General features: G+C 39.9%; 1 protein-coding gene across 1 annotated transcript; it reads left to right on the forward strand.

The window, feature by feature from the left end:
* Window positions 1-149: 149 nt before the first annotated feature.
* On the forward strand, window positions 150-20,521 carry purg (purine-rich element binding protein G). The gene has a single exon (XM_050052718.1). It carries the CDS (start codon window positions 5,836-5,838, stop codon window positions 6,862-6,864), a length of 1,029 nt encoding a protein of 342 aa, XP_049908675.1. The 5' UTR covers window positions 150-5,835; the 3' UTR covers window positions 6,865-20,521.
* The last annotated feature ends 6,486 nt before the right edge of the window (window positions 20,522-27,007 follow it).

Below are 27,007 nucleotides of genomic sequence, written 5' to 3' on the forward strand. Positions count from 1 at the left end.
TGATGTCATCTGCCATTTTTGTGAACCGCATATCGTTGCCGTTGCCATCAAAGACAACAAGTTAAAGTGCCACTGAAGTTTATGTTTATGGCTCAGAATATGAGAAAAGGATAACGGCCTTTTTACCATCTTTACCAAGAGTGTCTCTCCGTTAGTTTGGTGCTACAGTAACGTTATTTACACTGAATCATTCAGCATAACGTTTGCCAACCTTTGTTATCTCTGCGATTACAGATAAATTCATGAAGCTAAGCTCCAGAAGTTAACGTTAGTTTAACTAGAGCCCTTTGGACAACAGCTAACAATGATGTACGATCACCAAAGTACAAAACTAGAACAAAATAGGCTAATGAACTCCCAGCAAACAAGGTGACATGATGAACGATGCAGCTAGGAGCTTACGTTAGGCTAACTTTAGCTAACGTTAGCCAGAAATGTTAAAGATAACTTTATATTTCTTTCCAGCAAAGTGACAATACGTTGCCTCAAACACGATGTTGACTTATCTTAGAACAGATGTAGACATCCTTGTTAATCTTATTCACGTTGAGTTGATGTTGTGGTCTACCGTTACCACACAACTTTAACCAAAGGAGACACTTTTCTCGGTTGAGATGTGGTTTAAGAAAGTGTAAAAAAATACACCCCGTCGCCCAGCCTGTTAGGATACCTTGTGTCGGAGTTGCATGTACCCCATGCACACTGTTTGACCATTTTTAAACTTAAAATCTCCGAAAAAGCTCATAATACCGATCAAAACTGACTTTCTGTAATGCATTTCAATGAACGTCCAGGCTGAGAATGTCCGAGTGTATGGGAATGGCTATACGCACAGTGATTGGCTCATCGCGTTTGAGGGCGGGACTTAGCCATAGGTCAATTCTAACTGTTGTTGATCTATTTTTGTGCAGTTCAGCAACAAATATATTTTTCTAAATGAACGTTAAATTTCAGCTGTAATAGTGCAGCCACCAACAGTTCACCTCATTTTTTTTCTCACAGCTGTAACTTTTGAGATAAAAGCTTGTTAGCAATGCTAAATCAAAGTGAGATTGGACACCTGTCATGTCTGTGTCACCATTTCTGTCCTCTTTCCTAAACATTCAAATAGTGCTAGCAGCATGGTGCCGGGCAGACAATGTTGAGCCGTCAAGAAAAACAATGATATTGTCTCATATTGATCGTATGTCCCTAAATTGAATATAATCGTAATCAAATATTCTATCGTTTTGCTTCGCACTGTGCTATGCCATGCCACACCACACCAGGGTCATCCCTATGTTTCCAGGGTTCTATGTTTCCAGGGTTCTATGTTTCCCGGGTTCTATGTTCCCCACTTAACCCTGCAAAAAAAAGCTTCTATGTTCCCTGCTTACACAAAAAGGGTTCTATGTTTCCTGCTTGGTTGAGCAGGCAACATAGAACCCGGGAAACATAGAACCTTTTTTGTGTAAGCGGGGAACATAGAACCTTTTTTGCAGGGTTAAGTGGGGAACATAGAACCCGGGAAACCCAGAACCCTGGAAACATAGATATGCTCCCCACCACACCACAGTGTATTTGTATCGTATCGTATCTAGCATGAGAAAACTTGTAATTTACCCCCCTCACAACGTGTCCTAACTGGATGCAAGCATTGCTCAGCATTGCGTTACATCGAATGCTCTCTGTCCACACTGGATCCACAAAATATGGAACTCCGACATGTCATGTAAACAAACCATGTCACTAGCAGCTGTGCGCTCAGTAACGACTGAAAAGATGGCCGAGTATGTACTTCCTAATTATATTGTTGTAGTTCCTATACTATGTCATCTCCACTTTCTAAAACAAGCAAGCTTGCTAGCATCCCACACAAGTCCTACCAGAAACCTTCATCTTCCTGACAATCTCCCTCCAAGCAGATGCCAACCTTTTTATATTTTTGTAGTGAAAGAAGGAGGTATCCTGTAGGTAATTCCTCAGCTAAACCTCGTGAGTCAGCCGTTCCTTGTCCATTGCAGTGCTTCCAATGCAAGCAACAGAATAAAAATTGAAATAGGGTGTCCACCAAAAGTTCAGCTCAAAATGCCATGCTACATCGCGCCGCGTCGCTCGTGGGCGGATAGGACAGTCAAACAGAAAACAATGCAATCAAACTGATTTAGTTATGACGCTTGCACGCGTCACACCCAGTTACTATGTGGTGTTACAGGGTAATGTAACACTGAATGTCTCATCATTTTCCAAGAGTCTTGAGCCAGGGCCTTGGCCTCCACCCAGCGACTACAGATGAAAATGAGCTTTTAACTATATCTAATACATGTAGCCTATTGTGCTTTGTCCCTGCTAAATAAACAACAAAATAAATAAATAAATAAAGGACCTGACTGTGAGCGAGTGGAACAGGCTTTTTTAACAGAGGACTGTTCCACATGCCACAGTAGGAAAAGCACAGGTGTAAATAAAAAAATGGCTGTATTCCTTTCAGGGTCTGGGTATAGTTCATGTTGTCTCACCGTCATGATTTACCAGGACACTTGCATAGAACTGAGCCATTGTTACATTTAAAGGCTCTCTAAGTTTTTGTCACATACAGCAAACATCTCCTCACAATCCGCTAGCTACATGTCCTCTGAATATGCTGTGAAAAAGTCCGGTCTCTATAGGCAGCCCAGGCTCCGCAAATGGCAACAAAAACATTTTGGCTTAGGAAGACTTAGAGAGCCTTTAATGGTAACACCAGTCAAAATATCTGCTGTGAGACCAGCCTAAACAGGACTAAAGACAGAAAACAACAAATATAAATCCTGGTGAGATAGGCTATGCTGACACAACATTGCAATGGTATTGTTTTCACCTTCTGTGTGTGTGTGTGTGTGTGTGTGTGTGTGTGTGTGTGTGTGTAAGAGAAGAAAATTCACACTGTCCTATTACTTGCAATAAACTTTATTTAAATACACATGATTCTAAGGTGCTGGAAGGAGCCTCAAACTCCTACTCTGTTGGAAAAATGATTTGGTTAATGAACAATGGGACAGTTTGTCTGGAGGGAACAATCTGTTCAAGTAAAGACAGATGATGCGGTAGAGTATACTCGTAAGTGACATGTTACACTAATGATTGGCTCACCACTGTGACTGAATAGTGACCTTTCCTGTATTTACGTCTGTCAATATTTTCTAGACTTCCTGCCATTTTTTTTTAATGTCATTTTATTTTGTTAATGATTGTCATGTTAACAAATGTAATACAATTTTGAATTATGAAAAATTAAACACGTCTGAAGCACAATAATGAAACAAAGACATTACTTAAAACATTTATTTCATATCTTAAAATTACGGTCATTTACAGCATTACAAAACAGAGAAACTCAGGTCCAGAAAGGTCCAGTGTGTAGGATTTAGGGGCATATCTTGGCAGATATGGAATATAATATAATATAATATAATATAATATAATATAATATAATATAATTAGTATGATTTCTTTATTGTATAACCACCTGAAAATAAGAGTTGCTGTGTTCCCTTTACCTCAGAATGAGCTGTTTATGTCTACATAGGGAGTGGGTCATCATTTATGGAAATCGCCAATGTGCGGAGCAGGAGTTACACTGATATGGAACTTGAAACTGCTTTATTCAGTGTTTCTAGCAGTTTAAATCACCTGGTCCATTTGTTTTGGAGAAGAAGGGTACTCTGTGAATAGCTTGGCTTTCGGTTAAGACCCTCTGAACGTCTGGATCTTATGTTATGTGAGGAAAAAAAGTGACCACACATTAGCATGTGTTGGACTAGCCACCCACAGCTTGCCAAACTGCGTCTGAAATAAACATATTTGAAACATGAAAGTGTGTTATTCAGTGTTTTACTGGTTTAATTCAAAGGGTCAATTTGTCTTGGAGAGGAAGAGTCCTCTGTGGTTAATTCAGCTCATGGAAAAAAAAAAACCCCTGAACGTCTCGATTAGAAAAAGGTGAGCACATATTAACTTATCAGAGTAAAGGGGTGAGCACACTATTGCATGTTGTGGGCGAGTCTTGAGAAGCCAGATAGTGCTGAAGATGCACTGATTTGAAACTGTTCTATTCAGTGTTTTAGTGATTCTAATTGCCTGGTCTGTTTGTTTTGGAGAAGAAGGGACGTCTGTGGATATTTTGGCTCCCAATAAAAACTTTCTGAATCACAAACACTCAAAGAATTCTCGCCAGGACAAGTTTCTGCTGGTTGCAATCTGCAATTCATGGCTAGACGCCACCAAATTCCCCTAAATCGTACACATTTCACCTCAGTGCTATTTTTGACCGCTATTTTACTTTACTTTTACTCACATTTTAGTCGTTTTCATCCTTCATAGTTTTAGCCTGTTTTAGTCAACAAAAATTCAAAACATTTTAGTCAACTTTTAGCCATTATGTTTTCTATGTTTTTTTTGTTTTTTTTTAATCTTTAAACTAATCCAATGAGGCTAATCCATGTATCATAAATTAGAATCAAGGTAACGTTGTATAAAAAATTTATATTAGACATTTTTTTCTACAACTACAAATAATTTCTGCACACTTACAAGCTGTCATTTCTCCAACAGTGTTTGACAGGTTTAAGGGGTGATTTAGGAGCACACACTTACTGATCATCATTTGAAAAGCTCAACATCTCTCTAGTTATGCTCTCAAATCTTTGACACCACAAACAACTAATCTGAGACAACTAAGATTTGTACCCACATTCATTGTAAACTCTGACATCCATCTCACTGTTAACAAACAGAAAAACATTTAAAACCTTAATTCTTACTGTGTAATATGCATTTCCCCAAGCAGTTTTTGATTTGTTGGGTCATATTATTTTTCAGTGATTTTATTATTTCATATTTACTGTTAATACAAAAATTGTCAATAAAGATTTAAGTGAGAAAAAAAACCCCAAACTCAAGTCTTTCTTAATCTGCAATATAATAGTCTAGTCTAATTATCAAGAACTATTTTTTAGCTTGTCTTGTTTTGGTCATGGAAAAAAGGCTGTTGACGAAAAATGTATGTCATTTTTCCTTTATCAAATTAACACTGTTTCACCTTTAAATGACTAATAAGGCATCCCTTCTTAGTGAATGTAATGCTGTAACAGCTATCCCATTGTTACAACCATACCTGGTCACTCCTACATTTTGGCAGTTTAGCAAATTTGAAATCAGTATTATGAGTTGTTTGCTATGTCATAATTATGACACACTGAGCAAACAAATATTTTTATCCTAACCACTCCTAATTTCTTGCCTTCAATAATGGGCTCGTCATTCTGTAAATAGAGGACTGGATGTGTGATTTGATTTTAGGCACCATTTCCTCATTATTGATATTCCTGTTTAAAATATGTGCGGGTGAGCTTGATGCAGCTGAATGAGTGTGTCCTGGCCTGGGTGAGAACTCCAGTCTCGACAGTCACTGTGTAAATCGTGTCTCTTTAACTGAGGTATTCTCAGGACGGGGAGGGGGGGTGGATGGGTTCATCGGGTTCATGTAGTATTGGACGCCTCCTCCCATTTCAGGTTGGCTGCTTCCCTGGTTCCCTCGGTAAAAGGGGTAGCTGTGAGGCAAGTAGGTGATGGAAAATGGCATGGAAGTTTGCAGTGGAAACGGCTAAATAGTCGAGCTTGACCTTTTTTCGGGACACAGAAACTCGATCAGCTGGTGACTCCAAACTAGCTGCCATTTTCAGGTCATTCGAGGCATCTCACTCTAACTTGTTTGTAGCCTGCTGAATGAATAAGCCTGCTTTATTCGTCTATTAGTCGCCCACTGGGATGGGGGAATCGCTTTGTCCTGTGCTGTCTAGTGGTGGAATATAAATCATGATGGCTGATGGATGTTGCAGAGGGATGGAAAGAGGCAGGGGTAAGATTGCATCAGATTCTTTACCAAGACCCACATATCCTCAGCAATATGTCCAGACCGGTTCACAGCAGCAGGGCAATGACATCCAGGAGTTAGCCTCAAAACGCGTCGACATCCAGAAGAAACGCTTCTATCTGGATGTCAAGCAGAGTGTCCGCGGACGCTTCCTCAAAATAGCCGAGGTATGGATCGGAAGAGGCCGTCATGATAACATCAGGAAGAGCAAGCTGACGCTGTCTATGTCGATGGCTCCCGCTCTCCGCTACTGCCTGGGAGACTTCATAGATTATTATGCCCGTATCGGACTGCGGGGGGGCCTCGCGCCTCCGCAGCTCGAGGAGCACAGCAACAACGGCCAGGGCCGCGCGCACGACTCCCGCAGGAGAACGCAGGAGCAGCACGCGGCGCTGTCTCCAACCGGCTCGGCGGTGTCCGACGACCATGCCCACCGCGTCCTCAAGAGCGAATTCATCGAGAGAGACAACAGAAAGTATTTCCTGGACCTGAAAGAGAATCAGAGAGGTCGCTTCCTCCGCATACGACAGACTGTCAGCAAAGGACACGGCACAATGGGCTACTACGGCCAGGGCATCGAGCAGACCATCGTGCTGCCAGCGCAGGGGCTCATCGAGTTCAGAGACGCACTGTCACAGCTGATTGAAGACTACGGCGACGAGGAGAGCGACGACCGCGGCCGAACGGGATCCAGGAATCACGACAACAATCCCGAGCTTCCAGAGGCTGCGTCTTTTCGGGTGGACAACAAGAGGTTTTACTTTGACGTCGGGTCTAACCGGTATGGTGTCTTTTTAAAAATAAGTGAGGTGCGGCAGCCGTATAGAAACACCATCACAGTTCCCCTAAAAGCCTGGGCTAGATTTGGAGAAAATTTCATCAGGTACGAAGAAGAGATGAGACGAATTTTCTCCTGTCACAAAGAGAAGAGGATAGACACACGGCAGGACAGCGAGGAGCAGGAGGACTGACCTTGGCAGTAGGCTGTGTCTGTGCATTTGCATGTATTCGAGGGACTCAGTTAATGAAATATCCAGACATGACAGTAACCTTAAACAACCCTCTATGCTACTGTATGTGTCCCTACGATAGCCTACTACAGGATGCAGTGTCCCACCTTAACTTTTTGGCTCATCTACCAAGGGCTGGTGAAGTACAAATTGTAACCTGCCAAGAAGTCATTCATTCATAGCCCAATGCCTATGTCTGTTTCAGTGAAATATGTCAACTATTCATTTTCCAGTCTCTTCATTTCTCAGTGCTATTTAATGCACTTTAGTTACTTAGCCAGAGGCAGCCCAAGACTATTTGGGACCCTGAGCAGAACTGTATATTTCCCCAACCCCTCCCCTTTAAAATGAAGGAGTGTGCTGTAAATTACAGCACTGTTTAGTTATAAGGGACTTTTCTTTACTTATCAGAGAAGGGGGTTGGCTGGGGCATGACTTCAGTTTTTTTTTTTCACCCTTCCCTGAAGCTACAAAGATTTTTCCTTGAGGCTCCGTAAGTGACTTGGGGAAAATGCATGACCCCTCCTCCACCATAAATTCACTACTAGATATTTAAAACTTACCATTTGATGTTTGAAAGTTAAAAGTTAAAATCCTGGAATTGGGGAAAAAAAGCCTCAGTTTTTTTCACTCTTGTTGTTTATGCTAGGTAGTTCATGCAGTCAGTTTATTTTTGGCCAAATTTTAAATTATATAGAATAAAGTCATTTTGATGAAATATCACTATATTAAGTTCAGATTTGGTAATATGTCACACATGATGTAAATCATGAAAATTTGAAAATGTAAGGATAATTTCTGTTTTTACAGTTTCTGGCTATGATACATGGTGTAATTTTGGCAATTTTTAAAAAAAGAAAACATGCACGTTTTTTTTTTTTAAAAAGGTCTGCAGTAAAAGAAATACAAAACACAACCATTTAAATTTATATGCCCCTCCCCTAAGCCAAAATAATAAACATAAGTCCCTTTCCAGTGCTTAAAAAATATTTAACATGCCTCCCACTTTTTGCACCACCCCTCCCACTTCATAAGTAATGAACAGTCCCTAAGTGTTGATAGAATGTGGTACCTGCTATACCACTTTAATATTTAGCCCCAAAGCATATTGATAATCAGTTTTATGGCGTGCAAGTGGGCAGAAAAACTGTCAACCACAACTGATCACTGAGAGACAAAAAATGTAACTTATATAAAATGAATTAACTTAAAATGTGTTCATTATATATTGTGCAAAAACATAGAACATTTTAGTAATTACGTTTACATTTAAATTGCAACTATATATATTAAAAAAACAAACAAACAGAGGACCTCACATGTGGAAGTTGGATGTTTGGGGGGCCCCCCTGCTGGCCATAAAGCCCCAAGCAGGAACTTGCTGTTTGTGCAACACACAGTGGCTGTATCGACTGGTGCAGGCTTACATAGAAATTAATAGACACTGGTGTGTGTTGCCCTTCAGTGGCGGCTGTTTCCTATACTGGGAGTTTAACATTAGATAGTTGCCACATTTTGAATAATACTACAGCACGTGCGCACACACAGACACAGACACACGCACACGCACGCACACACACACACACACACACACACACACACACACACACACACACACACACACACATGCAGTAGATGTCAGCATGTAGAGATTAGGCTTTCACCTCAACAATAACTCTGTGGCAAAATGAATGCAGGGTTCCACATTCATTTCAATGACCCAACTTTTCCTGCAGTGCAGTGCAAATTGAGTGTGTGCAAGTGACCAAACCAGGTGGAACACCTTGCAGTGTGTAAGATGTAGCAATGTGCCGATTTGCTGCTTACCTCAATGGCATCGAGACAAGGGGAGAAATGAAAGTGGCATAGAGTCCAGCCTCAGAGGAGAACCAGGACAGACAGTGCTGTGTATGGTGGGCTGGTTTTTGATAAACCTTCACACTGTGACAACACACTAACACAGCCCCTTGCGCTGTTCTGCTGTAGAGCTATTGTGAGTGAGAAAGCACCAAACAGTTTACGATGCTTAACAAAGCTTGCAAAGGAGACAAAAATGAATCAAAAGATTTATGAGTTAGTGCAATACATCTCCTTTCTGAAACTATCTAACACTGGCACTTAGTCCACAAACATGGTACCGTGTTTGTCATATTTGTGTTTCCCTGAGCTGAGTCACGTTCAGATACTAATTTTTGATCTTTCACTTGCTTTGAACAAACACTTGAAAAATAATTGACTTGTGACATGTGCTGCCAGAATAGTTCACTGTCTGAATATATATTTGAAATATGTCTCTTCTCACCAACCAAAAACAACCCGGTCTTGTTCCGAAGTCGTCAGATACTGCCGCTTGGTCATTGATTTCTGCATCACGCACAACCGAAAAACAGGCATCCTTTCGTGGCAATATGATATGCTGTTGGGAGGCATCAGTTGATAACGCCATCGGATGGCGTTAGTTTGAAACGCCACCGGACTACAACATAATTTAAGGACCTGGAAGGTCCCTAAAGGGCAGACAGGAGGGGTGTTAGATGGGTCAAACAGCACCAGACTTTCATCCAGAAGGCAGGTGTTTGCTTCCTCTATGAATGTTGAGCCAAACCATGACGTTTTTATTAAACCTAACCACATGCATTTGTTGCACAATGAAATAAACGTAAATGTGTGGTGTTTTACCATAGAGTTCTCAATGGGCCGAAAAGATTACAACCTGAACCTGGCTGACCCATTTGAGTTAAAGCCTGAACCTGGTCCATCCAAGATCATCATATAAAATACTGAGCGCGACCCCACAAAAAGCAGTAGATGGCTTCTAACACCACAGCGGCTGTGTGGTAACGGAAGCCACATACATCTCCATCTGAAGATGGACCAGCTCAATAGTTCACTGACTCTCCACAGTCAGTAAGTTTACATGACATTAGAGAAAATCAATTTATTGTGTTTGTTCGACTAAAACCAGACTTTTAAAATAAACGTAAACATGTTAGTATGACTGAAATTGTACTAAATCGTATTTCTCAAAGTCAGACTAACACACCCAGATAATGCGATTGGGAGTGGAATAACTCCTGCATGTATACAGTCAATCAGACCCAAACTGGCCTTGGCACTCTGTGCATGCTCCACAGTTTGCGCCCTGAGCTTTGACCTGGAAGTCGAGTAGCATTAAATGCGTAACAGGAGAAGAAGCTGGTAACAACTTGGAGAAATCTGCATCCAGAGCTGTGCAGTACTAATTTTCAGCTCAAACCCAGTCCGATCCATCAGGTTTTTGGGGACCCGTCGGGCTCGGGTTGAGACTGAGAACTCTATTTTATTGTTGTTGAACATTTATCTTTAAAAAGACTGTAAAAGTAGCAAGTACATTTCCTGTGAAAACAGAAGTGTATTTTAAAAACACACAATGCATGTTACAGGTGTAAATTGACACAGCATCCCAGAACATCAACAACAGACGCACCCAGGATACCTAGCGCGTAATATATAGACATGAAAGTCCACTGACCAAGCGGCGATGTGTGACAAGCTGGGAGTGAGAATGTGTTGCCAAAAACCCCGTTCAGGCAGGTAAAAGCAAACAGACAGCGACTGCTGTCTGTAAACACTTATGTAGATCTCATTATTCTTAAGGAAAAATGTGTTGCTGTTGTTGTTACATTATTTATACTCTATGGCAATTATAGCCCAACAGCTCACATTTACACACTTTAGTTTTTCTGAAGGAAAGGTATTTTACATGTGTTCTGCTGAACGCTCAAGATCATATGCAGCTTGTCTTCAGTGGCTACATGGCGACATTTGGCAGAGCTCACAGTGCAATACACAATCATGAAAGACCTGAGGCATAAATGATGTCCCAGGTTGCAGTAATGCCAGTATAGACAGCTAGACTGTTAGATGGAAGTGTATGTGTTCTCTCCAGTGAATTTCAGACAGAAACATGCAGCTGAAACACAGCCATCACTGACAGACAAACAAGAAGCAGACCTAAACTGGCTCTGCACTGGCACTTGGAGGAACAGGGTTCCATCTTTCCATTTGTGCACCATTCTTTGCCACTTTGAAACAATTATTAATTTCTTCCCCCCATACCAGTTGTGAATAGTTCACCAAAGAGGAACTTCCTTCTCAGATTTTTTTGGCAGCACGAGGAGGTAGTATCTTCAGTGAAAAAAAAGAAGAAGAAAAGAAATAGAACAAAGTCTGAAGAAATATATTTTTTTTCTGCTTTTTTTATCCTGTTAATCATGTCATGAGCCCTGAGATTTATCTTGCCATCCTGTGGGGTCCGACCCCAAGGTTCTGAACCACTGATGTAGACAGTCCCAGTGCCAGTTGTATAGTGATGCCTTTAAAACTCTTGTGGATACTTGAAACATTGAGAATTATAATTTATATTATTTAACTTCATGCCCCTTACAATACTACTCACTGATAATATTTGAAATGAGGCATCAAAATGAGTTCTTTCCAAAATCTACTGCTTCATATGTAGGAAAAATAATTGATTTGATTTTGGAATATGTGGTGCTATGGAAATGTCTTCATACATTTTCTTTTTGTCATATAAAGTTGTTGATGTTAGATCTAGGACAGCTGAGATCTACAGCTCTCTGATGACATAAAGGTGAAGGTAGAAAGCGGACAGCTCAGTGCTCATCGACACACTGGGTAGAAAGATGAATGGTAGCATAGAAAGGGCTCAACACAACATCCTGCCTTTAAACCATACCAATGTGCTCATTTCTGCAGAACCTTGTATTTTAGTTTTCCCTACTATCTACTGATAAGGAAATGGCAAAGCTGTCTTAAAGTGTCCATGTCTTACCTGTGTTTTCTTTTTGGCTGTGTGTCTCTAACAATCCATGAAGTGCTGCTTCTCCATTAGAGCTTGAATGGCGGTTTGCTGTACATTGAGCGCTGTGTATTGTGTATGTGACCTGCACAAAAAAAGAGCTGCTCACTACTGACAAAGAGTCCGATTCAGACTTTGACTTTGACGCGACATATGACTACAGTTACTGCGACTACAGTCTGTAAGGTCAGACACTGTGCCAACTAAAATCAAGACCTTACAAGTTTTTTTTCTGATGTAAAAATTCCTCACTGAGGAAACACTGGGAATGGAATTACCTGAACTAATCCAGACTCACATGGCTAACTCAATATAATAAACATTTCCAAGGCATAAACTCCATCAGTACAATAGAGTCATGTTATACTAACCACTCTTAACACAAATACTCTTCTTCTTCGCTAATGTGTTGCTGTCACTTCTGCTTTGCTGTTGTTTTGTTCACTGTTAAGCTAGTGTAGCTGAATCTCAATTCATTTCCTGCAGAAGTTTCAATGAAAACAGTATTTCTGTTGCAAAAGAGAAACTTAAGAGCAGCAAACAATTCAGTTTGTGTTGACAGAAAATTAAGATGAGCATCTACTACAGTATCTGGTAAAATATTCCAATAACAAGGACATTAGAAATAATGGCATGTCTCAAAAATACCTGCAGTATAGGTAAATACAGTGTACTATTTGAGAATTGACAACATATATAAAATATAGTTCCTATTATACTAAAGAATCATAAAGTGCAACAGCTGCTGATGGTTGGATGCTAGGAGAATGTTAGGACTTCTAACACTTAAGTGTATTCTCTTTTAAACTATCATGTAAGAAATCAGATTGCCAGCAGATGTTGATGCAGGTAAACTGCACCTTCACCATCCTGCAGACAGATTGCTGTGGAGAGGTGTCTTAGTGCCTGCTGCAGTTTTATGAAGACAGACTGGCACCAAAATGCCCAGTCACTTGTGCCTGCTGCAGTATTTGGCAAAGACAGTTCCACAGAGGTAGATGTGTCTCAATATTATTTGTGTGAACAGGTTAACAATCTATGTGTTAATGTGTCTTCTGTAAATATAAAACATCAGCAAACACAAAAATGATTTGTAAACTCAAAAAACTACACTGTAACCCCCAATTTGCTCACTCAATTTAAAAATGTAGTGGCTTGAACTGAAAATGTGTCACATGACCCTTGTCTGACAGGAATTTTATGTCAGTTCAATGTAACTTTTTTGTTGTTTGAGTATTTCATTTTATGTCATATGAACACAAAAGCGTAAAAAGTAAAAAAAAAATCTTTATAACAATTTTTTAATATTGCATTTAACTATAAAATATATGTTAAGTGCACAATGATAGTGTTTATGGGCATTGAACTAATTGGCTTTATAACTTGTAGTCAAATTAACTCAAAAATTGTTGACTTATAAAAAAATGCCGCACAAGGGTTTTTGTGTCAAGTGAACAAAAAGTACGTCATTTTGACAATTCGGAGCATTTGTGTTGACTTTTCATTAAAAATTTGTGTCATGGATGGATTGGGGTTTACAGTGTATTTGGCAAATATAAAAAGGATCTGCTATCAATATATTCCAAAATTAAAAAAACATATTTGTGAATACATGTAATTAACTTTAAATAAAAACACATACACATTAAATAAAAACACATTTATCGATATCTTCCTAACATTTACAACTTTCCAACAGATATTTTTTTTGAATCTGTTTTTTATTTGTGAATCTCAATTCTATGCTTGCAGATTTGGATTTTATGCACACTGAGGCTTTGTAAATGTATGGAATTTGTTTGTGTATTTGCAGATGTTTAATATTTGCAAAATACTTTTGTGAGTTTGCAAATCTTTTTTTTGTATTTGTAGAAGCTGTTTTATTATTACTGATTACATATCCACCAAACAGATTGTAGATCTTCTTACACAAATTATTTTTGAGACAATTCCATCTCTATATTTGCAGTGTTTGCAGATCCGTTTGATATTTGCAAAATAGTTTTTTGAATTATTAATTCTTTATTGCTTTTGTGGGAGGTGTTTTAAACTTTAAACACCGAGGTTGCTGATCAGTTCACAAAGATAATATTGACTGAAATCTATCTCCATGTCTGAGTTGGGCCCTTTGTCTCAGTGGAGCTCTACAGCATTGACCATGTCAACTCCAACTTTAATAGAGTTGAGATGTCATAAAATAGCCGGTATTGGTGTAGGAGGGGGAAAAAAATGCAAAAACTTCATAAAAATCAGTGTTGAAATATTTGTACTGGTGGCAGCCAATTCTTGTGATGCCTTTAGGTGCATGAAAAGCACAGGACTAGTTGGATTTGGTGTGTTTGTTGTACTGTCTGGTGTAGGGCATGAACTTTAATGATTCAGTGAGTTGTTTGTATTTATGAATGGCTTAGTTATATAAAGCAGTGTAGGAAGTATAATTCAAAGCACAATTTATTTTAGAAATGATGTGGAATTATAATATATATTCAATTCTTTACATTGATTTGAGTCAGCATTGATAGCCAGTGAATTTGGCTCAGGAGGCGAATTTTCTCAAAGATTAAATTTTGCCTCAGCCAAGATATTTAGATAAAGACATGATATTTATTCTCCTGAAAGTGGAATGTGAATTCCTTTAAAGGTATTATGTCCTCTGTCTTTTGTATTCCAAATATCACTCCAAAAAGCACTTTAAATAAAAGCTGCACTTTTGTTCTGCTGCTTTGTAATCAGTTGACAAAGAGGGACCATTTCTATCCATGCCTTTGGTTTAAAGTGACAATCATGGTACCCTGCTTATAGAATCTGATGAGCTGCAGTTAAACACAACTCCCATCATGATCTGTGTTCAATTTGCAACAGCCCCTCATCGAGATGACAGTCTGGAGTTGAACATTTTGTACATATTAATGCAAACGTCATATTAAGCAATCATTGTCAGATGTACTGAGACACTAAAGTCTCACTGAGTTTTGTGAAATGAGCACAAAATTTGAATTGCAGATTTCATCCTGGACATAAATAATGTGAAGACTACTCTAGCATAAACAGCATTGTTTGGCAATAGTGCAAACTATGGCTGTCATTATGTATTTGAAATTTGAACAGGCTCGAAAAACTTTAAATGTTCAATGTGTAATCATCTATCTATCTATCTATCTATCTATCTATCTATCTATCTATCTATCTATCTATAATCTACTCTAAATCAAAATTCAGCTTACAGTCTAAAAAATGATTCATCAGTTCAACTTAAAAAAATAAGTTAACAATTTGTCTGCATCTTTTTTTTAAGATATTTTTTGGGGCATTTTTAGCCTTTATTTGATAGGACAGACAAGTGTGAAAGGGGGAGAGAGAGAGGGAATGACATGCAGCAAAGGGCCACAGGCTGGAGTTGAACCCGGGCTGCTGCGGCAGCAGCCTTGTACATGGGGCGCCTGCTCTACCACTAAGCCACCGACGCCCCTGTCTGCATCTTTTTAAGTAGTCCCAACTCTGGCATTATTGAGCCAATCATATGAGTCTTTTCGAATCTGACAAATCCATCAAGTTTAGTACAACTGACATAATATGCTTTGACTTTATAAAGCTTAATTAAGTTGAACCAACCTAATATTTAGCCAAAGTTGTGGTAATGTTTAGTGGTCAAGTAATTTTCTGCTAACGTTTAATGGTGAATATTTATAGCAGATTATTATGATACCAAACCATTTGAGAAGTTAGGGAAAGGATCTTTTAATTTTATACCTTTATGTAACAGTGTAGTTTTACATTAGATTAGGTGGGATACACTTGAATTAACTACGTTAGTTCTCGTTCAATTTTTTATTTTATTTTTTAAAAGGTGACAGGCCAAGTACAAACAGGACATTCTACCTGGAGAAAACTTTATTTTGTCATGGATTCGTCTGGTTTGCTACCAAAATGATGGCAGTTGTACCAAAAGCCATCAGAAGCATCTCCCTCATGATGAATACACTGCTCTTCTGTAAAACACACTTTTTTTTCCCTCTTTGGAACTACTTTGTGGTCTTAGCAGATGTTTCTTGTCACGATTTTGTGCTCCTTTCACAACATTTCATGGGACCAAAGATGTATGTGTTTGGGATGAGAAGGAAAATGCTATTGGCTCTAAAACATGACTTTTTCTGATTTAGTACTGTGTGCTCCTGTCTGTTCTGTAGAATCAAAATTGTGTACTGGATGTCGGTGGTGGAACCCTTATAAAAAGTTTCCTTACTGTTGGGAAATTATGTCATACTGCAGAGCTTAAAAAATTATTAAGAAAAACAAATAGTGATCCTGACCTAATAGAATAACAAATTAACCCTTACTTCTCTTCATCCAAAACTGAAGTAAATAGATAGCAAAAAGAAAGGTGCAAATGCTTTGTCTGAATTTATAACAATGTTAGTCTCTTATTTGCATAATAAAAGTGGGTATTTAATATATTCATATGTTATATTATTTGTTCCCCTTAAAGAGGCACACTGGTGCTTTGCTTTTTTATCCCATTACTAACAAATAATGCCTCCCTTATCTTACTGCGGAGCTGTTCCTAAAGCATATCATCAGATTCTAGATTGATTTCCTGCTCTTTTGTTTAGACAGCATAGCTCAACAGTCAACCCAAAGACAAACTGTAAGATAATATAGAAAAAGGATCAAGTGAATTAGTAAACTTCTTGCATTAAAAGGATTGCCTTTGGGAACAGCGAGGGCTGTTTGCAAATAACTGTGCAGACTGAATGAGAAAGAATTTGGGCTTCTAATTGAACCTACTGCTCTTACTTGCTTATCTTTCTTTGTGTGCACAGTTTTTCTGTGTGATTATTTCAGGTGCACCCACTTTCAGTTTGATCTCCAGGTGAAGTGGTTTAGGTCACCTGGATTATTATGCTTTCCCTATATTAAGCCTCAAATTACATGCTTCTCTCCTGGAAACTTTAGAGTTCAAATATGCAGAAATGATGGACCTATAAAATAAAGTGTTACTGTTTATTTGCATGGCATACTGACATGAATGGAAACTACTGAATCTGAAAACCACTGATCTTTTTAGTAACATAAAGAGCGTGCAATTTGAATTTGAGCATCTTATACCCTCACACTCTGTGTACGTAAAAGGTTGCTGTGAAAAGGATGTAGATCTCTCACTGATAGAGAACAGCAGCTGTGGTCAGCTTGTCTTCAACGGCAGCAAGATATGATACAAATAAGTGGTGAACAAGGCCTTCGGTTGTTTAACTTCAACTGAATTTAATTTAAATTTAAGATTGTTTTGTTAAATCATCCCAACTTATGTGCTTTGACACACGCACAAAAAGTTGAGGTCCACTGGATAGCTTTCTCTGGAGCTTAGGAAGACCATGATATGACACCAGAGTATTAGCACACAAGAAGGAGTGCATTCAGCCATATTTAGACCACAGCTGCTCTCCCTTGTCACTCAAGAAAGTACAAACAGCAGCTGAGGACAGATTTTTACTTTGGGATGATCAGTACCATGCATAATGCTGGTATGGTCTTGTGAGAAAATCAAATGTTGAGTGGACAGTCAGCAGAGAGCTACAGGGGGAGGGCTACAGGATGTTGGACTTTGATGAACAACTTGGTGAAAGGAGATCTGGACTGTTAACAAAGATCTAATGTTTCCAACCTTGACGCCTTAAAGCACCTTTACTATTTGACTATTTTTGCTTATTTGAATTCATGTGCTTTGTTTATGCAAATAAGAAATTATTTTGAAAAAGGTCCACGGGTCAAAGCCCACAGTGAAGTAGTTCTGATAGGGATAGGTAATCAAAGAAAAGATGTGGGACTCACCTTGACAAAGTGTTTGTGTATATTTGTGGTTGTGCAGGTAGAGTGATGTGAATGTATGCACACTCAAGAAGACATTCTGGTTTGCCGTTTTGTTTTGCCCTCTGTTTAACATCAGAGTGTTGGAGTGGGAAACATAGAGATGTAGATGTCTGGTAATCATTTAAAAATGAACTGAAGTGAATAATGAAAATGTGAAAAGGTGTGTATTTAGATAAATGTAATGTAATACATTGGTGTGTCCTATAGTCCTGTAGAGTAAGACTTAAAAAACAAGGACGTTTTGTACTCTAGCACTTTCTTTAATGTGTACTGTATTAGTTCATCTTCTACATGTAAAGTACTGTATGAATATTCATTACTTGCCTTGTAATGTTTGAAACGATGCTACGTTTAGAAATGGTAACCAAGAAAACAAAGTTTTTAGAGTGTATGCATGCCAATGGTTGGGTCCCAGTATAATAGGAAAACTATATGAAAAATGGTGCTATGTTATATTATATAAAGGTGCTTCTATGGACCCCAGCTGAATGCATGCAAAGAGGAACTATCAAAAGACGAAGAAAAAAAAAAGAAAAGAAAATTGATGTCCTACTGCTGTTTTCAAATAGTGCTGCCTCCCAAAGATGTCGGAAATGTGGAAATTCCAACTTTCTATTTGTTAAAATGCAACAGCCTCTCAAGTTATTAGGCTATTCCAACTCTGGTGTACGATACAGAACATCATAATGTCAGCAGGCTCCACAAACTTGAGCACACTGTGTTACTTTCACCCTGTTGAGATTCCTCCAAACATAACGTTTAGTGTTTGTTGGGATGGAGCATTTTAACTTGGACGAAGAAAGTTTAAGTGGAGAATCAACTTGGATATGGAGGTTGTTTTTACAATCAGTCAGCTGGGAATTTCCAACTGAAGACTAGAAATGGAACTCCTAGTAGGTGGCAGATATCCTACCTGATCACAAACGGTGAAGTCTAACTGTAAATGTCAACAGTACCAGCCTCCACAGCTCTCAGACAAACTGTTTGTAGCCCTGAGCCAGTATGCTAAAATACAGAAATTGGCCAGTATTTATAAAGACAACATAAACCAATAATATCTCCAACTTCAGCAGTCAGTCATGAGGTGGTTCTATTATTAAGAAAAGAAAAGTGTCTATTTACAGTTACACTGCCTTTGTGACAAAGGTCTAAAAGATCTATAGACAATCTAACGACATCATTTTGTACTCTTAATTCTTCAGATGTTTATGTGTTGAAATATTTTTTCATGTAGCAGAATTATAGGACAGCAAACATCAATATAGACTTTAAAAAATCAAAGTTTGAGTGTGGAGAACTTTGTGCTGATTGATGCTGGAAAAGAATTTGGATGGGAAAAGAAAATATGTATGCTTATTGGTTGTATTGACCATCTTTCTTTTTATGTTGTTCATTAAATGTTTTACAGGATTATCAACACTTTGATTTGTGTTCCATTTGAAGACTCCAGCCTGTGCCATACTATACTGTATGCATCTGTGAGCTGTTCACAGTGTTATTTTGCTGAGGTAGCCAGAAGCACGTCCATGTGAAAGAGGTGGGGCTGTTAATCAGTGATGCAAGGTAGTTACCACAGGCCCCAGTGCATGCTATTGTGACGGGTGCTAGTGCATGCTAGTTACTGGTGCTACTTTTTCCTCCTGATGGTTTCTGTCTTGTCCTTTCTTACTGCCACTGTTATGTCTGAAAGACATGACTACTTACTGGACTTGCAGATGTGCTCAGCTTGTCAGTCTTGACAGATTTTGCACCTAAACTAGCTACTGTATCGTATCCAAATAGAGACTTGACATTCGGCAACATCAACGTATGTGCCACCCAACAATCAGACTTAAATTACGTGTAGGCACACTAGGCTATATGTGACATTACTATAGAGTATGTTTTGCTACTTAGTTGGATGATAATGAAGCTGCTCTGATTATGCTACATAAAACACATCAAAGGAATGCCAGACTGCTTCTGCTACTACAGTAAAGAGTGGAAATGTAAATAATGACTGATGAGGTCTATCTGACCGAAATGTGGCATTTATAATAACAGGAGCCAATTAACACTGTATGGATTATCTTAGTAATTACATATTGTCTTTTTTCCTCGTTCTCATCACACAGATTTCTCATGTTATTTTGAGATGCAGTAATGGAATCAGAGTGTAAAATAGCAACACTATCACTGTGAACTAAAATAAACTTAGTAAGTTAAAATAAAAAATCATGTGTTTAGTGTTATAAACCAGTGGTTTCTCCTTAGTCATTAGTTCAAGGTCCACAGTTTAATATATTCAGCATCATACTTGTGTTGTGCCATGTCCTAGAGCTAGTTTGCTAAGGAGCTGTCTGATAGTTACTCACTCTACAGCAGGAAACTGCACTGCAAATGTGCCAGAAATTCACTGTACTTCAAAATAATGTTTTTGTTTGTTTGTTTGTTTTTTAAAAATCTGACACATTTGCAAATCACTCGCAGACATTTCAGAATGGACCAGCGACCCACTTTTGGACCGCGACCTACGAGTTGGGGAACCACTGCTGTAAATGATCTCTGTGTTTGTTAGAAGCTCTGTTTTAAAACCAGTAGAAATAGAAACAATGAAATGATTCTACTCACCTGTAACAATATATATATGGGCTACTCTTTTTTACCTGAGACTCCAGACTTTTGTCCATGGATACTTTTTTCTTCAGTAATCTGATTGGTCAGAGGTTGGGCTGTTGACAGGCTGTGATCAGATACTCTAACGTTAACCTGTTCTGGAGCAGGTTAGCTGTTTAGCATAAGTTACCATGGTGATTTAACCTCACAAAAAAACAAACAAAAAAAAAATTAAGTAATAATATTAAGTAACTAAGTATTTGTCAACAAATCCCATGTGCAAACCAACTATGAATGTATACTACTAAGACATGACCAGCAGTTTTAGGAAAAGATTTGTAAGACCCAATAGGCTTTGAACTGTGAGCCACAGACAGGTTAGAGTAGTCAGGAAATATTTAGAGATGCACTAATACATCTGTGGTTTTGGTCTTTACCTGGGACCACCAACAGCGGCCTATTTCAGGAAGCAGGCTCAACAAACTCTGAGCCTAATCCCAATCTCCGGGTTGACTGAGCCTGAGCTGGGAAACTCTGAGTTTTCGGTTCCTGAACAGCTGATCAGCATTAGTTGAGTCTCGCCACGAGACAATTAGAGATCTCTGCCTTTAGTTAAGCAAAGTGTCTAAAGACTGACTTCTGAGTCTAGCATTAGTTCAATCAACTCTTGAGTACGTTCAGCCTGCGAGCACCGAAAGACATCATCAGTGGAGTGCAGATAACGTGATATTCAGTGGCCTAAAGCAGGAAGCCGCTTGTTTCATCCCAGCTGAGTCTGAGATTTTAATGACCGCAAAATGAAAAAAAACCCCAAAAAAACTAACACGTCAGCTGCAGCTAAACAGCCTGATGTGTGGTGGGAACAGACTGCAAAGTGTGTTAGTAGGTAATGTGAAGTTTTGTTATGTAATGTGATGTGTTAATGTGTCTAATATGCAGAAAATACAGAAACATTACACAGATCTAAAGCCTATTTTAATATAAACACACTGGGCAGCAACTCAAAATCAAACAAAAAAATGTTGTATGCCTACAGACTGGTAAAAGTTTTGCTTATACTTTCTTCATTCTGTCAATATTAGGCTGAGGTTAGGCTAATTGAATTGCTGAACTGCTGTGAAATGACTTCTGATTCACGTAATCTCCTTTAGCATATGCTGAGATGGAGCTATTATGGGGTGTTGAGTCTCGTAATGAGCCATTGCATCATGTAATGTAGATTAATTTCTGATTGACACTGACAAACCTGCAGTTCTTTGGAAGTCCTCTTTTTTACGATTATTTTCGGGGCTTTTGTTGCCTCTAATGGCAAAAAAGCGTAATGTTGAGGGAGAGAGGGAACGACGCGCAGCAAGAGGCTGCAGGCTGGGTTTGAATCCACGGCCGCTGCATCAGGCGATGGGCGTCTGATCACGAGGGCATCAGCTCCATCCACTAAGCCACCAATGCTCCGTTGCGAATACTTTGATAATCGATTCTGATTTATGTCCAGGGAAAACCACAAAAAAAACGGGCAAAAGTCTTCTCAGAGCCAGAGTCACTTTTCTTACAGCCTGACAAACCGCTGTCTCTCTGACGTGTTCAGTGTCTCTGATGTTATACAGAAAACTGCCCTGCCTAAGAATCAAAGGGCAATGCATAAAATTTGCTCCAATGATAATGTAAATCCACAATGTGCATGGGTGCAGATCCCGGGGGGGGACGGGGGGGGACATGTCCCCCCAATTTCTGAAAAACACAAATTGCCCCAATTCTAAATAGCCTAAAGGATTGAAATTGAACAAATGTATTTTCCGACTCCACATTCCCAAATCTAAAATAAATGAAAATTGTGGAACGAATATTTTTTTAGATATATTTTCCAACATGATCACTTAGTTTAACCAAGCTCAGTTAGGGGCTCATATTCTGATAATCATCCATATCCACTGATGTATACAGTAGTCCCATATACTGGGAGAAAGGGAAGATGATGAGGAGAATTGGGAATCTGTGAGAGGCGAGAGATGAGAGTGTGAGTGGACATAACATGCCTGAGACCCTGAAACTAGAAGAAGCATTAACTAACAGCGAAGCAGTGAAAAGGAGGGTGATGGCTGGCTCCATGTACTATTGGCTGTTTAAGAGAAATAAACAGTAAAGGTAAGCATATGATTCTCTGTGTAGTGCTTTTTGAATGACTTGGTGATGGTGATGAGCCTCTATGAAATGGTGAAATATGCTGGCAATCTCAAGCGCTCTGTGGGCATGATTTGCACGTGTGCAATTAAAAAAAAAATCACAAGTGATTGTGTCCCCCTCAAACTTGCCATCAGATCTGCACCCATGACAATGTGTAATATTTGATATATCTGGGTCTAATCACCTTCTCCTTACGCAGCAGCAGCCTCTGTATAAACTGTGTCCTAACGTCCACAACTTCATTCACTAAAGGACATGTCTCTCCTACCTGCGACACGCTCAGCCTCAGGCTTAGATGAAGCAAACCTGCAAGCCAGCAGGACAGGGGGGACATGACCCCCTCTGCAGTAAAGCTGTCCCCCCCCCTAGAATAATTTGAGACACAATTAATAATTTTTGAACAATGCAGTAGTATTTATTGAAAGCACAATGTAAGTGGTGCTCATTATAATCACGCAATAATGTGCTGTTTAAATCTAAGCTAAGATTTAGCCCCCCCCCTCCCATTCCTAGTAGTGGTATATCCCACACTCTTTCCAACGGGCGGGGCTAGGCTGGACCTGGCTGCCCACATCGCGCATCGCGGGGTAAGATGTACACTCACACAGACATGTTACAACACATCCCATTTACTGTTACAACAAGCCCCAGGCCCAGGCTGATAATATAAACTGTCTGCAACATTTCTCCTGCATTGTTCAAAAGCCTACTCAATTACGAGTGCTGCTAAGCTAAAAGCTAATGATTAAGCTCAGAGTTTAGTGATGGTCAGAGAGGACAGGAGAGAAAGAAGAAGGAGAGGACAGGACAAGAGCAGTCAGTGGCGGAGCGGCTCATAGCTAATGGGTACCTGTCTGTAGGCTCTCCACCTGTCAGTGAGACAAACATGAAAGATGTGCAGTTTAACTGACGAGGAGCGGTCATTACGCGTGACTATTACGCACGGTTGTGAGGTGCGCAGCGGCAGATCTTACAGCACACTGTTTATAAACCAGTTTACCAGTTTAATTGCAGGAAATGTTTAGTTGTTAAGCCACTTCTCGTAAGTATAGACATTCACTGTATATCCACTTTTCTACATGTGGCTGCTGCTGGCTTGAGTCTTGACACTCTCGTTATCATTAACTTGCAATGCTGAGATAAATGTTTAAAGTCCAAAAAAGTAATTTATTACGAACAGGTCAATAAAACAGGTTACAAAATTTAAAATACCTTGTAAACAAACGAAATATTCAGTATTACACATTTTCTTTGGTTACTTTTCTTTCAAACATTTCTTAAAGTTATGATCTCACTGCCGGTAAAAAAAACGAAAAAAACCCAAAACGGTTTGCTCCTGCAGCCAGCCAGAGACAAAGGATCCATTCCACAAACCTGAGCCAGAGAAAAAAGAGGGAGAGAAAGAGAGAGATTTTCTGAGAGAGTTTCTGTCTTTGATGAATGAAGCCTTATTGTTTTGCTGCTATTAAACAATGAGAGACATGTTTTCTCCGTTTACTTAATAGCATAAATATTCACACTACTGGGCATGGGGAGACAGAGACCTGCTCTCCGCCAGACACTCTCAGCACCTTGGACAGCACGGTGCACCTGACTGTTGTCGTTGTGTACATGTTAATTTAATTTCAATCATTTTGTTTTAAATCTGGACATGTGCAGGTGGACTCAGCCAGTGCTAAGAAAGGTCCTATGCCTGCCTGTTGGAGAGATAGAGAGAAGATTAAAGCGTCAAATTGCGGTAAAAGATGCTGTATAAAATACAGGCTACAGCTTTTTTTCCTTGCCCCCCCCCCCCCCCCCCCCCCCCCCTGGAATTTTTCTGTAAAATTTTACTGTTTATTGTCCCCCCAAACTATGAAATGGGATTTTCGCCCCTGGGCCCAGTTGTAGTGAATAACATTAATCATCGTGTTACAGTGCAATGTTCTGCTGGAAAACACGTCTCATAAGACTCTACAGCCAAACCCAGTTCTTTTTTCCTAACCTAACCTAACCTAACCACTTTGTTTTGTTGCCTTAACCTAACCATGTTTTTGTTGCCTAAACCTAACCACGTGCTTTTGTTGCCTAAAGCTAACCGCAAGTTTTTGTTGCCTAAACCCAACCATGTGTGTTTGTTGTTGAGGGAAAAAAAAAAAGTCAATTCGCAGTGTTGTACTGATGTAGTGCATTTATTTTGAAACAAAGTAAATAAATTTCCTGTGAAAACGGAAGTGTATCTTGAAAGAAGAGAACTTGACTTGACGCACCCAGGGTACCCTGCATGTTGTATGACCAAAATGTCAAGATGTGACGACATCGGAGTGAGAATGTGTTTGTTGTGCCAGTACCCCAGAGGTGCCACCGATCCATGGTGGGGCCTCCTTGGATTGGACTTAGCTCTGACCTGTTGTGGCATGGACACAGGACATTTGGGAGGTGTCCTGTGGTATCTGGTACCAGGGTGTTGGTGGCAGATCCTTTGAGTCCTGTGGGTTGCAAAGTAGCGTACCAGCACGTCCCAAGGATGCTCCACTGGGCTGGGACCTGGGAAATTTGGAGGCCAGGATGATGCCTTGAGCTCTTTTGTCACATTCTTCAGACCATTACTGAACAGTTTTTGTGGTGTGATGCATAGTTAAGGGTCATGAGGGGGCTGGCGGCTATAAGGCTGTACACATGCTGCGTTTTTTGCGCCCTCCAATTCATATTTTTCAGTGTAGATGCGCAACAACTGCGCTCAAGCGCCAGAGCGATGCTAGAGCGGCATGCACATGTTCCCAGTGCCTATTTTTCTGGGCGCGACAGCTGCACCCTGAGATAAATAGAGTTCAACTTTTGGAATGCATCAGCGTGCACTGCATGTCATATGACAAGGAAAAAACAATCACAGCCAATACATATCTCTTCGTTCACCTGTAAATATCAGTCTGTGATGAATAATGAGAAGAAGTTGATCGTTTTAGTGCAGAGCTGCCAGAGCTTTACATCTTTTCCACGAAAAAATAAGGCCTACACACAAACAACACCTTGAAGAAGATCAGCTCTGCACTCAGAATTAATGGTAAATAAAATTAAAGATAAATAAGCTATGATTCTGTGCTTGTTGAAGTCTCTTTCAACCTCAGACACAACCTGCCACCGCACTCTTGAAAGCTGGCACAGAAAAGGCACAAGAGTAGCACCCAGCAACTGACCTCATGTTTGCCAGGCAGTCTAATAGGGGATTCCCACCAAAAGCTTCATGGTCGCCTGCAGGCGCTCTGGTCGCTCTGACATCGCTCACACTGCCAGCTCCAGCAGGCGCTTGCATCGGCCAAAGGGGCGGGGCCGGGCGCTGCAGATGTGTCCATCTAGGCTGACCAGCTGTGCACTTTACAAGGATGAACAAATATTCTATCATTTATGTCTTCACTATGTATTATTCATGACTTTCATTACACAATTAAAATAACGCTAATATACACAGTCATATAGCTCATATGAGTCTTTAATTATTATGATTTTACCCTCCTGTTGGCACGTAGGGCCATTGAGAAATGTAATTGGTGGTAAATAAGCAGGAGCTTATTTGGAGGGAAAAAAGCGTAGCCTATATAGCATGCACATCTTTGATTTCCTCTTTCACCATGGATTGCACTTTCGGAAGCCTCCTTTGTATTGCATTGGCGTATTTGCTGAGGAAACGCAGGGCCCGGAGCCGTCGGTCCATCTGGGTCTACAGAGTCCTGCAAACCAGGTCTGCTCATTTGCATAAAGTTCAGCTTCTCTCAACTTCTACTCTCTGGTCACTCTGGTCGCTGGCATCGCACCGCTCACTGCAGCCAATGCCCCTGACACCCTTCTTTGCCAGCGTGTATTGAAAATGAATGGCTGCCGAAGCTTTTGGTGGGAATCCATGGTAAGACACAGCATGTTTACAGCCCCACACTCAGCTGACATTGGGCGAGAGGCAGGTACACCCTGAACAGGTTGCAAGACTGTCACAGGGCTGACACATAGAGACAGACAATCATTCATGCTCACATTCAAACCTTTGGACTGTGAGAGGAAGCTAGAGAACCTGCAGAAAAGCCATGCTGACACGGCAACTCCACACAAGGAAGGGCCTCAGCCGGCTGGAGGGTTTGAACCTGTAGGGCAACAGTGCTAACCACAGCTACCCTCGTTAAACACAGTGGTGGAAAGTACATTCACTCGAGTACTGCACATGACTACAATTCTGAGGTACTTGGACTTTACTTGCTTTTCATGTTGTAGTTGGTGATTACCTCACAGATTCAGTCTTAAACAGAGTTGGGTATAATGTGTTACAAAGTAATGCGTTAGAGTACTTTGATTACTTTTTGCAGTAACGAGTAACCTAACGCGTTAGTTTGCTGTTTGAGTAATCAAATACTTAAGTACATTTTCAAACAAGACATCAGTTACTTCCGTTACTTTTAGAATGCTGGTCCTTCAGCTCCGAAACAGCAACGGCTGTCGTTTGGTTCTAATAACGGAGATAACATTAAACCTATCAGTCTGAAAGAAGCCACGGAGCTTGTGGCTCGCTACGTGGTCGGAGAAATGCTGCCGTTGTCTACGTTGGAGTCTAAACAGGTAGGACTCGCTGACAGA

The sequence above is a fragment of the Epinephelus moara genome, chromosome 9 (genome assembly GCF_006386435.1).
Source record: "Epinephelus moara isolate mb chromosome 9, YSFRI_EMoa_1.0, whole genome shotgun sequence".
Lineage (NCBI taxonomy): Eukaryota > Metazoa > Chordata > Actinopteri > Perciformes > Serranidae > Epinephelus > Epinephelus moara.

Bases quoted from the DNA above. Each gene is read 5' to 3' on its own strand.
- purg (XM_050052718.1), top strand. From the start codon at position 5,836: ATGATGGCTGATGGATGTTGCAGAGGGATGGAAAGAGGCAGGGGTAAG.